The following is a 13,876-nucleotide window of genomic DNA, read 5'->3' as shown; positions in this document are numbered from 1 at the left end:
TGGTCCTATGCTAAGACCACTTGAAAATATCAATATATGATGTTTTCACTGGTTAGCGTCAACAAATGTTTACAAACATCTACACTGTAGTCCAGCAAAATACTTGTATTAAATAATTCCTGGGAAACTGCTAGATCAAAAAAAAAAAAAAAAAGAGGCACCTACTATATGTTCCAGTTTTCATTTTACTCCCATAATGTTTACTTTATTTTGCATGTGCTGTCAGACAAATTATATCATTCTGGGTACAAAGTGATATCATAATCAGTGATACTATGAAAATGATATACATAAATCTTTTTATTCTGCTTATTGCTTTCTTCAGTTATATGAGCCATTGTTTATGTTATGATAAGAACAAATTTAGTGTAAAATCTCAACAAAGTGGAAAATAAAAACATTGAACAATACTCCATTGTGGATATGTTATATCCAAGAGTGAGAGAAAATACATGCAGCAAAACCTGTGTTTGGTTGGTATCTGAGTTCATTACTGAAATTAATTTTCCTGTTCATCATTCCCTCAAACTTCAGGACAGACTCAACCCCTTAGTCACTGATTCCAGTGACTTTGGTATAACCAGAAAACTGTACTAAATACCAATTTTATTTTTTACTAATCTATGAGACCTACCATAATTAATTACCATTGGATCTCAGGTATATAACCCTCAGTTGTAGCAGCTCACCTCTAGTAGAATGGGTGCCATGAGAAAAGACCCTACTCACTCTCCCCCCCACCCCACCCCCCATTAAACATTCTTCTTGCTTTCCATTTCCCTTGATTAGGAAGACTAAAGCATCTGGCATACAGACACAATCATAAATGCCTACTACACAGGAGGAAAAATAGGACAAGGATGCAACCACCCAGAGAAAGTGACACAGGTCAGTAAGAGGCATAGATAAAATGAGGAGAGACAAGGAGAAAAAGAGATGAAATAATGAAGGGCAAGAACAAGAATATATAGATAAAGTCAACAGGAGTAGCTTAATACTCAGAAATCTCAATATTTTTAAAAGCAATCCTTAAGGTCCAATTCTGTCTTTGCTTGCCCCTTGTTATTATACTAAAGTCAATGGCATTATAGGAGCTGTAATTCAGCATGAAATTCAATCCTGATAGTCAATGCCAAACAAAGATTATTGAAAGCTAACAAAATATTGCATAGAAATTGTAATCGTAACAGAATAATTCTAGCTATGTGGATAATTTGGCCATGTGTTCTTTCCACATGAAATCAACATATTCTAAAGTACAATAGATCAGGCTACTTCAATTTTCTGATACAGCTGCACACATAAACTAGTATTATGCTATCCTAAAATAAGCCTTATTCCCACCCGTCACATGATTAGGAATAGGGTTGGCCAAAGTTTTTCTATCAAACTGTTTTTAATGGAAAATTGGGGGCTTGGTTATACAATTTTTTTCACAACAGTGTCTTTTTTCCACCAAAAATTTTGATACTTTGTTGAAAAACTGACAACCCAAAAAACAAAATATTTTGAACAAAAACCAAAAAAATTAAGCCAAAACACAAAATATTTCAATCTGGAAATGGTGCCTTATGGAAGTTACAGTTCGGTTGCCTCCTGTCTCCATTCTCCTCCATAGGCTGGGCTCACTGGACAGACTACATCTCCCATGATGCACCATAGCCAGTGACTCCCGTGATGCACCATCTTCACTCTCCAAGAAGGGAGACCATGGAGCAGTCTGACCAGGAAGTCCAGCCTATAGAGAAGAATGGGAGCATGAGGCATCCAAACTACAACTTCCATGAGGGAACATGACAGCATTTCCAAACTGAAATATTTTGGTTTTCAGCTGAAAATTTTCAATATTCAAATTTCCACCCAAAAATCCAAATTTTCCATGGAAAATTTAGACAAAAATGATTTTTTTCTTTATTTCCATCTAAATTTTCTTCAGTGGAAAAAACCTGACCAGCTTGTGCAGGGAACATACTGTACTTTCTAGCAACCTACATAGTAAATATCTGTTTTTAAAATCAACATTGAAAGTTAATAATCTAACAATTATAATAACAGTGTAGGCACTAATTCATGGACAGTGGGTGAAACTTCCCCTGGGGGAGGCGAGCTCCTTGTCCTGCTACTTCTGCCCACAGCCCCTCCCACACTCCACCCCTGCTCTGCCCCAGGCACCACTCCCACCCACCGCTGACTCGCCACTCACCTCTTCACCCCCCCTGAGATCCCCTCCTCCGCTGACCTCCTCCCCCACCCGCCTGCCGCTCGCCCACCTGCTGCTCGGCTCCTCACCCCCCCCCACCAGACCCTTTCCCCGCCCACCACGAGACCCCCAACACCACCTGCTGTTCATCTGGCTCGCTGCTCGCCTCCTCACATAAGAACATAACATAAGAACGGCCATACTACTTGGTCAGACCAAAGGTCCATCTAGCCCAGTAGCCTGTCTTCCGACAGTGGCCAATGCCAGGTTCCCCAGAGGGAATGAACAGAACAGGTAATCATCAAGTGATCCATCCCCTGTCGCCCATTCCCAGCTTCTGGCAAACAGAGGCTAGGGACACCATCCCTGCCCATCCTGGCTAATAGTCATCGATGGACCTATCCTCCATGAATTTATCTAGTTCTTTTTGAACCCTTTTATAGTCACTCACCCTGCTGCTGCCCCACTTCCCCCCGACACCCTCTCCCCTTTTCACCTTAAAGCACTAATAACATTCCCCAAGGGAACTGAACAGGCAACAGGTATAGCTCAATTGCCAGATAGATTCTCCTCTGCATGGCAGGGAGTTCGGTGTATGCTGTATAGAGAGAGACGAAAAGCCAGGCTACCTGCGCCAACCTGAAGCCTAATCTCTCCTTTTGAAAAAGTGCTTGTCATTGACAGCCTGTATTAAGGCAGTAGTTTTATCACTTTTCTTACACAGAATTCCCTGCCAAACTCGTTTACTTAAACTGGGTTTGAATAAAATGACTAGATCAAGAAATAAACTCACTGGCTATGTCAGGGCCTCCTTGAGCCAGGTTAGCAGTTACTTCTTCTGGGTATAGAGAATAACTGAAGGGTGGTCATTTGGAAACTGTTTTTAACCCCAATAACACATTTTCCTACAATATAAAAGACAGCTGAACGTGGCTATGTCAACACAGCCTTGTCACTAAAAGTCAGCGTGTGTAAACGCTCTTTGTCTTTACTTTGTCGGCACTTCTGCCGACAAAATACTTCCAGCCCTGTGAGCCGCGTTAGCTTTGTCAGCAAGAGAGCGCTCCTGCCAACAAAACCGCGTTCACACTGCCGCTCGCATCAGTAAAACTTTTGTCTTTCTTCTGGGTCATGATCTGCTTTTATAAAGATAGCCACATTAAGTACCCAGTCCTGATTCCAGATTCACACATGTGGAGCCCACAAAAGGGAAGTACATAATCATTTGCAGGACTAGCATCATCCAACACTCAAAACTGAAGCTTAACCCAGATGCTATTGTCCTCCAAAAGATGCTTTCTGACAGAAGTTCTTATCCAATTTTACTGTTGTCAAATATTCTCCCCTGGAAAAGTGTGTTTGACTTTGGACTTCTCTATACATAAAACACTACAGTGGCACCACTGCAGCTGTGCCACTGTAACACTTGAGTGTAGACACTATCTCTGCCAATCGGAGGAGTTCTCCCATTGGAGTAGGTAATCCATTTCCCGGAGAGCTGGTAGCTAGGTCGATGGAAGAATTCTTCCGTTGACTTGGTGCTGTCTACACAGGGACTTAGGTCAGCTTAACAACGCCACACAGGGGTGTGGACTTTTCACACCTCTGACCAACATAGTTAAACCAACCTAATCTTCTAGTGTAGACCAGGCCTAAAAGTGAGAGATCCCCCCCCCCCGTGACAGTTATTCACTTACTATTATAGACTAGTATATGTAGATGCATGCATATTGTGTCATTACAGCCTTGTCAGACGCTGTAAAATGGTATTCATGAACATTCAATCAAATTTTGAAAAGCTGTCAGTTCAACCAAATTCATGACCCTTTTTGTTTGCTTTTTACACAGGTGGATTTTTGTTTGCATAAATTTTGGGGGAATTGCTGTTTTGTACAAATACACATGTCCACATATTAATAAGAGTGTAAAACACTTGTCAAACAATTGCAAACAATGAAGACATTTATAAAAATCAAAATCTGCAAACAATCTGCAGACAGAAAAAAAGGTTAAATTTACTGGATAATTTACTTGGGTGGAATAAAAGATGTGCATGAAAATCCTCAAATATGTAGCTAAACACAATGCTATTTGCCTACATGAAACTTTACACCACTTTCAGAGAATGGTGAGATCAATGTAGTTGCACACGGGCATCCTCTGGATCTGTAATACTGTCTGAGGAATCTTAGTACCATAATCCAACAGACCAATACGTGATATGAATGTTGGGCCCAATTCAATGCCCATTGAAGTCGATGGGAGTCTTTCAATTGACTTCCATGGGCATTGTATCAGGCCCAATATCTATCACCCGTGACTGCTGTGGATAATTTTATTCACTTCAGGTATGACCTTGCATCTTACTATTTTAGCTATCAATATTTCTAAAGTGCTTATCACAGCAACACTCCACTGATTTCATAGGTAGTTTTGGATACATAAAGAATTCAGGATCAGGTCCCTAATAATTAATGTTACTGTAATGCCTCACCAGTTATTAATAAGCTACAAGTATTCTTTATGCCATTCAATTGTTTAAAAAACATGCACGAGAGAACACAAACGAATGAAAATTGCTCAGTCACAGGGCCACAGTATTGTGTGACATGTGGGATGCCTTTCAATGAAATGAAATGGAAGGCATGTCACACTGTGTTTTTGACTGAGGCAAGCCATGCAGCCAGTGGCAAGTCACAGATGAAAAGACAGCTTGTGCTACACAGTACTCTTCACTTCACTAAAAGGCTCCCCACATGTCACAAAATGCAGCAAATACATATTGGCTTTGTATGTCGTATTATTTGGCTATATGCAATTTGCGGTTACAACAGTCACTAATGGGTAATGAAAAATGAGGGCACATATTAAAGAGTGTGTATTGTATTGCCTTCGCATGTGCATGTTGAGTCATCTGCTTGGAGACTGAAATTTCAGTCAGAGATAGTTTTATATGGTAAATAAAACAAATGCAAATTACTAAAAAAGCCATGTGTGTTTGGGTTTCTGCTTATACATTATTTGTTAACTATGTTCCTCATTCTGGCTTTCTAACAAGGGCAGGGTTCCAACCAATGACCCCAATCCTGCAACTAGCTCTCCGTGGGAGAGTCCTATGCCTGCCTGGAGCTCTATTTACTTCAGTGAAGTCCTGTATTGATGTAGAGTCCACATGGAGCTGCTTGCAGGATCTAGACAAGAATTAGTGTCATATTCACCACTGATATCAGTGGTTGTAACTCTGCTGAAGTCTATGGAAATTCTCCCACTTATTTTAACAGTCCATTTGGACCCTAGATTTATATACACTCATGACTATAAGCTTCTACCTCTACTTGTACATGTATTAATTCATCTTGAATGTACACCCTTCTGGAAGAAATCCCTTAAAGTTTAGTTTATTTTCTAAATATTAAATTAATTTTAGTGTTTGTGAAATAAGTCAGGTTGACATAGCTACAAACTGAAAGTCTCTATTTCTCCACAGGACAGATACAACACTGTTGGTGAATGTGCAAACTTCCCCACACTGCTCTAACAATGTGCCTCAAGACTGACATGAAGAGATCACCTCTAGAATAGAGAAGGTACTGTATTTAAGTGTCCAAGCTGAGTCAGTTGCTGCCCTTTCTGCTGAGACTGCCAGCAGGGATGTTAATTAGTGCCATCTGTGATGGTGGTTTTTGTGTTGTGAACACCTGTCAGCTAGAAAATATACCGAGACCACAACTCATTTCTCATATGCCGGTCAGCATTAGAAATGACTTTCCATCACTGATGTCCTAGTCTGTATTTGAATCAATGATCTAGATGAGAAAATATCTATATTCTGTTAAAGCTGTCAATCCCCTGAACCTTCCAGTCTCCTAAAATACCTTTCTTAATGGAAGTTACCATAAGTAGCCAGATACCTAAACTTTCCATAGCCTTAGTTTTTTCTGACTGAGAAACCAAGGCAAGATTGCCTTAATATTAAGAACTCTGTGGTCAAAATAACATTTTAAAGACATTTTCACATAGCTTGTTTAGAAAACCCAGCTCTTTTGACTTGGTTTTAAAACAATTTTTATCGACACAGAAAATCTGTTGTAGCATACTGGGACTGTGGGATGTACAAATCTAAAAGCAGGAGGATAATAGAGAAAAATAGAAGCAACTGGCACAAACGAACCCAGTGTGCCAACTCATAAATGTGAAACCTAGGAATATTGCTGAAATGGCCGGTGTGGAAGTTAGATGAGTCTTTTGACCTGATATAACTCATGAGGCGACTTGTGCAGCTGAAAAGCTTGATTCTTTGTGAATTTAGTAACGCTATAAGGTAATATATTTTCAAGAAGGAAGTTTTCTTGAATAACTTCTCTACTGTATTTGTCATAAGCAAGATTTTTTGTCAATATCAATCAATGTAAATGATTTTCTCACCACTTTCTTATAAATATAATTAGTGAGGCCAATGCAGAGAAAATTCCAATCACCGCTTGATTTTCCATTTGTCTCTGTCCTTACACTAAATTTGGTTTTGATAAAATATACATTCAATTTCTCTGCTTCTCCCCCATAACACCATACTTCAGAGATCCCACGTGAGGTTTATAAAGCTAGCTGAATAGTGAAGAAATAGCTTGGTGAATATATTTGTGAATAAACATCTCAGTACAAATCACTGCTCTTTATTAGGCCCTACTATTCATTGTTTGCAAATGTTCTTATAACCACTGAAATGTACTCATGTATATGTTTGTGAATTCTGAAAATTTAATTAATTTGTATTGGAATTGCTCTTCACTATTACGAATCCATCATTCTCATGTTAAAAAAGTGGCACTTGTCCAAACATACCATGTGATCAGTTACACTGTGAATAGTAAATAAATAGCTCAAAGGAACAGTTTGAGAACGACCCATAGTCTGAACATTATTAATCCAAACTATTTGGTGAATACTTAAAACGTAGGGCTAAATTCTCTGCTGATGCCAACTGGTGCATTGCCATTGGAACTGTGCCAATTTGCACCAGCAAAACACCTGGCCCAATGGGTATATTCACAGAAATCAAGAATAGTTTCTGAATAATTTTTGAACAACACAATGTTTAAATGTATCATATTTTTGGTTTAACAAATTCCATTGTCTATTTCCATAATTTACTGCCCTTGTGCATTTAACAGAAATGAAGTACTTCTTTATGACGTACAAAGTTCTAGAGGTGCTTCTTGACCCATTACCCCAAACAGTGCAATATCTTTAAACTGAAAGCTATTTTCTAGCCCAGTGATTCTCAACCAGGGGTATGCATGCCCCTGGGGGTACACAGAGGTTTTCCAGGGGGTACATCAACTCCTCTAGATATTTGCCTAGTTTTACAACAGGCTACATAAAAAGTACTAGCAAAGTCAGTACAAACTAAAATTTCATACAGATACTGATTTGTTTACATACTGTTCTATATACTATGCACTGAAATGTAAGCACAATATTTATATTACAATTGATTTATTTTATAATTATATGGTAAAAATGAGAAAGTCAGCAATTTTTCAGTAATAGTGTGCTGTGCCACTTCTGTATTTTTATGTCTGATTTTGTAAGCAAGCAGGTTTTAAGTGAGGTGGATCTTGGGAGTATACAAGACAAATCAGACTCCTGAAAGGGGTACAATAGTCTGGAAAGGTTGAGAGCCACTGTTCTACCCCATACAAACTATCATGATGAGTTCTCTACTCTCAAGCTTATTATACAGTATTGCCAAAAGAATGTTTCCCTTTGACATGTCCAAGGTTATACAGCTTCCATCCTTTTACTAGTAAGTGGTTGTATGTTTGAGTTTCTTGTGAATCACTACTGTGGAGAATATGTGACAGTTATGGCCACAAAGCAAAAACAAACAAAAAGTAGAAATGAAGATAAAGCCCACATCCTCTACTCTGAACTAAAAAATCTTTATAATCATGCCAAATATTTCATTAGTTAATGTTGAGCCTTATTCATAGATTATAAAGCTGAAAGGGACCACTGTGATCATCTAGTCTGACCTTCTGTATAACACAGACCATAGGACCTCCCTGAATGAATTCCTGTTGGAACTACAGCATACTTTTAGAACAGTGGTTTTCAACCTTTTTTCATTTGTGGACCCCTAAAAAATTTCAAATGAAGCTGCGGGCCCCCTTTGGAAATCTGAGACATAGTCTACGTTGAAAGTCTGAGTTGAAAAACATTGCTTTAGAAGAACTGTTCGAGGAAGAATCCAGCACAATCCTTGGTAAATTGTTCCAAATAGTTAATTATCCTTATGGTTAAAAATGTGTGCCTTATTTCCAGTGTAAATTTGTCTAACTTCAACTTTCAGCCGTTAGGCCTTTTATACTTTTTTCCCCATTAGATTGAAGAGCCCTTTATGATCAAATTTCTGCTTCCCATGTAGGTACCTAAAGACTGTTATCATGTTATCCCTTAGCCTTCTCTTGGTTAAGCTAAATATATTGAGCTCTGTGAGTCTCTCACTTTAAGGCATATTGTCCAGTCCTTTAATCATTTTTGCGGTACCTTCTCTGAACCATCTCCAATTTACCAAACATCCTTCTTGACCTGTGGATACTTAGAGTTAAGCATGTACTTAAGTACTTTTCTGAACAGAAATGCTTTTCCGAATCAGCCCTAAAAGCTGAGAGGATGCGTGTGCACATTAAAAAAAAATCCTGCACATTGAATACTCTTTGAAGGTTCCTTGAAAAAAACAATAACCTAGAAAATGTCTTGCAGATATTATATGGCCATACAAATTTGCCTAGGCAGATGTGCTGAAAATAATGCACTTTCCTGATGTGCAACTGTGTTCATTTGAGACACATAATCAAGCAAAATGACTTGCCCTTTTCTTGCCTGGCGAGCTTTATGTGTCAGTTTTAGTCTACAATGATTTTTTTCCAGTGGAATTATATACATCTTTGAAAATAAAGTGTTAGAATTAACATTATAGTAATTTGTACCTTAGTACAATAGTTATGTATTCCTGAAAACAATGTTGCAAAAGACAGATATTCCATATCTTCAAGAGTTCTATCTCTCATGAATGTGCAGGGATTTTATGCAGGTAAATGCCATTATCACTAACAATAGTTGCATATGTCCTGTGCTCTGATGGAGAATAAACCTCTATGTGTTCAATGAACAGAAGAATATGCTTTCATGGACTACCAAAAAGACAATCTACTACAAACTGGATCTCTTTGTCTGTCCTCATTGTCACTATATACCAGATGTGATAAACTAATTAGAAGCCATTTTATATAGTCAACAAATTTCTGTGTGTGCAATTATTTATGATCATTATTAAGAGATAGAATAATCTGTACATAGTGATATTGTTTGTTTGCTCTGAACTGTTCTGGGGGCAGCTATGTCTGAAGGTGAGACTGCAAGAGAATAGGAATGGCTTTGAGTATTAGAGAAGGACTATGGAGACTAATTTCTAGGTTACCTATTTGAATCCAGACGAGGTCAGTACTGCCTGAAGAACACTGCTATCTGACAGCCGCTTAGTGGTTATGTCAAATGAATTGGTGATCTCATTTCATTTCCTTGTGGGCAGGTGTCTACAATGATCTGAGGCATGGGGGGACCAAAGATTGATTTCACGTGGGAAGGGAACAGTTGTCCTACTCCCAGGGGTGGTCCACCCAGGTCTGAAGCTCTTTGGAAAGCCTGTATGATGGAAGTTTGCGCTGATACTGCCTGTGCATTTTGTAAGAAATGTGTACACTTTTCAGAGTCCTATGTAGAGGGTGGTGCCAAGCCACAATGCTACAACCCACAATCTTCCCCAAGCATGGTGTGCATAGGAGTTGCATATGTGATACATACTGCAAGGATGGTATAGATTCTGGTGCACTAGCCCTGCTCTGTGAGCTGGTGTGGAAGCAAATCTGGAGAAGCCCCTGTTCACAGGGACTGGTGCTGAGAGTGGCCCTTGTGTTGGTTATGCAAAGTAGGAAGGTGCTTTGCATGCCACAGGCATTGGGAAGGGGAAGAGGGAAGCGTTCTCATAATCTAGATCTCAGTTAATGCATAGGATTTTAAACTGTAGAGAAGTAAAGGCAACACTGTTCCTGAGCAGTAATTTCACCTTAAAACAGTGAGGGAGGGAGGATTTTCATACTTTATAAATTGGTATTCTATAGTTCTTCTGGAAAAGAGCTCAACAAATATGTACTAGTGCTACTAAATATAACTTATAATTTAATTGGATTTAGAGACAATCTTTAGAGGCAGTGTGTGTGTGTGTGTGTGTGTGTGTGTGTGTGTGTGTGTGTGTGTGTGTGTGTGTGAGCACATGTGCAAAAGGGAGTAATGAAAGCTGAGTAATCTGAAAAATGATCCCTTGATACTGCAGAAAAATTTATCACATTGTGAAACAGAATTAGTTCAATATTTCCAAAAGTATCACCTTGGATATCAGAAAATATTTCCTGCAAGAAGCACTCCTTGTCAGTCAATAAGGTATTTTAAAAAGTGATAGCTAATTAAAAGTTCTCACATGTAATGAGTGAAATTGCTACCCTGAAAAGTCTCCTATATCATGATTAAAAAAAAAACCAAAAAAACAAATAACTTTAATAATCTATTTATCTTTCCCAAGAGGGATGATAACTCCCATTAATGTTAATGGGTGTTACATATGCACATAGAAGTAGAATAGATCCCTGAGGGGCAGATCCACAAATGGTGTAAACTGGTGTAGCTCCACTGAAGTCAATGGAGCTATGACAACTTACACCAGATGAGGAGCTGCCCCTTACTATGTATTTTCACTCTGATCTGTCACAAAATATAATCATATCTACTAGCATCCAAGAATTTTAGTATCTCAGGTTCCACCCTGTACATTAATTTGTTTTTTTCATCTGTGACAGGGCACAAAATGAACTGCAAATGTCAGGTCATTGTTCCCTGCTCTAACATTTTTCAGAATTGCAGCACTTTCATGTTTCATATGTCCAGGTTAATCCAATTCACCTTTGAATGTGACATTTGCAAGTCTTATTGATGACTTCTTTCTTTCATGATGGCAATATATGTTTTCAAGTGTTTACGTCTAGCCAGATCTCTGAGCACAAAGTTGCATATTTAGTTCATTAATTTAAAGGGAATCATAAATCAGATTTACATATGGATTTACTTGGATAAATGTATTAACCTGTGTGCTGCAATGAAAAAAAAATCAGGTTTGTAATTTACTATGTAAAAAATTGGTGTTCAGCAGCATGATTGGACTATAGAAATGTCACAATATTGTATTGAAAGGGCTTTCCTTTTGTACAATTTAGCTGCTAATATAAATTTGGTTGTATTTGACAAAAACAATGGTCTATCTATAAACCAGTGCTTCCAGTTTTAAATAGTGTGATCTTACAATTCCTTCACTTACTAGTTTAAAGTTAATTAAACTTGTTGAATACAAATTGTCTCTATATAGTAAGATTTGTACTTCTGTTCATATAATAGTAACACTTTACTGAATATTAGAACTATGTGCCTGTCAAATAGCATGGACCTCTATACACTTACTTCATTACAAAACATTTCTGTAAAATATATCAGAGCAATGGCTTTAGGATTCAGTCCTCTATGTCTTTAGTCCCAGAAATTAATTTATAGTATTAATACAGAACAGATATAATGCCAAATCCTGGAGTACTTGTTCAATTTTGACTCAGTTCTCACTCAGGTAAAACTCTCATTGACATCAGTGACTGTTCTGCCTGAATAAAAACTAAACAACACTACAGGATTTGTCGTATAAAAATCTGTTCACTTCATTACAGAACTGGCAGTCACTCTTTAAGAATGATTTTTATACCTTTATTAACTTCAGCTCTAGATTCTCACATCAATTACCTTTTGAATTCGAAATGAGTGACCAGTCTAAATTGCAAGAAGAAGGAGAAATCTTTCCATGTATGAGAAGTAAAGGGACAGGATCAAACCTAAAAGTCTTGGGTATGTCTAATTTTGCCAGTGCTTTTCTTCTGAAATTAAATAAGGTCTTATACTTAACCACATCCAGTCTGTCACTTGAACACAAGTTGGGACACTATCTAACAGTCTGTTCAGAGCTAACTTCCCTGGATGAAGAGGGGAGAGAGACTGCATTATTTTCCATTTATTTTTTCAAGCAAGCTAGGTTACTAATGTCGGAGAATAACAGAGTTCTCACTTTTTGTTTGGGTACAGCAAGTCAGATACTTCTGCTTCCACACTAATAAAAAACAATTGTTGTTGGTATCCCTGGGGTGCAGTTGACTTGCCCAGGGAAACAATGCAAACAAATAGTCTAATTGTTCAAATTTAGAGTCAAGGGCTCAGTCTCTCCTTAGTGGAAAGCACTCCTCTACATTAGTCAGTTAGATAGTTGCTGCTGGTGACCTAGGAGCAAGAGAACCACGTAAATGACAAACCCGTGTAGCACAGCTTGCCACCAGAAGCTCATGGCTGGCTCTCTGGGTATGGGGGAAAGAGCCGCTAAAAGGGGTGGGAAGGAAAATCGACTAGCCTGATTCTAAGTGCGTTGCTTTTCCATACTTACCCTCTGTATGGACTGCAGATACATAGGTCCAGTTGTAGCGTTTGACTATGTCAAGCATGGCCTTGGCTTGCAGAGTGTCAGAAGGGACCACCCTCAAGAAGTATTTGTATAAAGTTTTGTCGCTCAGGTCGATGCTCGTTGCAGAATAAGCGATCTGAGGGATGTCAAAGAGCTGGAGCAGGTTTTGAACTTGGATAGCAACCGAGCTGGAGCCTGGACCAATCACCCCAGCAATGGGTTTTTTGGTCCTGCTCTGATGTTGGGGTAGAGAGTCAGGCACACATCGACTGATCCCGTCTTTCTCATCTCTTATGGAGATCAGGGAGTCTCTTATGAACTCAATGCTCTGCTCGAGTGCTACTGAAGAGTGCCAGCAGGAATCTCTGATTTCACTGCCCAGTGTGATGTTGGGCAGCAGGACTGGGTCTGAGTTAATTTTATCCAAAGTGTGAAACATAGCTTCGACTCTCTGGATGCCATATTGCTCTCTGATCTCCCCACACTTCCTCTCTGGCACTTTCTCGGCCGGCGGTTGGTGATGGACTGAGAAGAGGGCACCTATAATGACATCTCCGTCCATTCTGGCTACCGATCGCTGCGAGGAAGCTCCCGACAGCAGCATCTTCCTGCCAGTGTTTTTGGGGAGAATATCCATCTCGAGGAAGATAGCAGGGAAAAAGACCAGCACCACTCCAATCATTTTGTTACAGGATGTCATCCAAATGCAGGTTACAAATTTCATGAGCTCCTCCTGTCTGCACATTGTTGAAGGAAATACCAGCCTCTCGCCCGTCACTTGTCAAGTGGCTCTAAATCCCATTACAGCATAGCCTTAAACAAATGGCTCTCAGGTGTAAAAGGAGTCATCGTAGTACTGAACTGTATCCTGTTGGCATAGGAAGAAGGAATAACACACATATGTTAGAGAAAGGTGTGTCAGGGCAGCAATCAATAAAAATCAGTTTTATCTTTAAAGGGTTTGGAGAAATAAATATTTCTGTAAGTGTGCAAATCAGAAGAGGTTCTCAAATGTAAATTTCAAGGAAGAATATATACATAGACACACATGTGTATACACAGATGTGTTT

At 38.9% G+C, this 13,876-nt stretch overlaps 1 protein-coding gene across 3 annotated transcripts in view; it reads right to left on the bottom strand.

Annotated features, from left to right (window-relative positions):
- Positions 1 to 13,551, bottom strand: part of GRM1 (glutamate metabotropic receptor 1) — a 276,049-nt gene extending 262,498 nt beyond the window's left edge. For 2 of the 3 annotated variants that reach the window (XM_065400447.1, XM_065400448.1), the window contains exon 1: positions 12,789 to 13,488. In XM_065400447.1, the coding sequence (XP_065256519.1) occupies positions 12,789 to 13,488 (700 nt within the window). Of the gene's footprint in view, positions 1 to 12,788 lie in introns of all 3 variants that reach the window. The other variant, XM_065400446.1, reaches the window with a different exon arrangement.
- Positions 13,552 to 13,876: the final 325 nt, after the last annotated feature.

Source organism: Emys orbicularis, chromosome 3, assembly GCF_028017835.1.
Source record: "Emys orbicularis isolate rEmyOrb1 chromosome 3, rEmyOrb1.hap1, whole genome shotgun sequence".
In the NCBI taxonomy this organism is placed as follows: domain Eukaryota; kingdom Metazoa; phylum Chordata; order Testudines; family Emydidae; genus Emys; species Emys orbicularis.
This window is presented reverse-complemented; position numbering and strand designations above follow the sequence as displayed.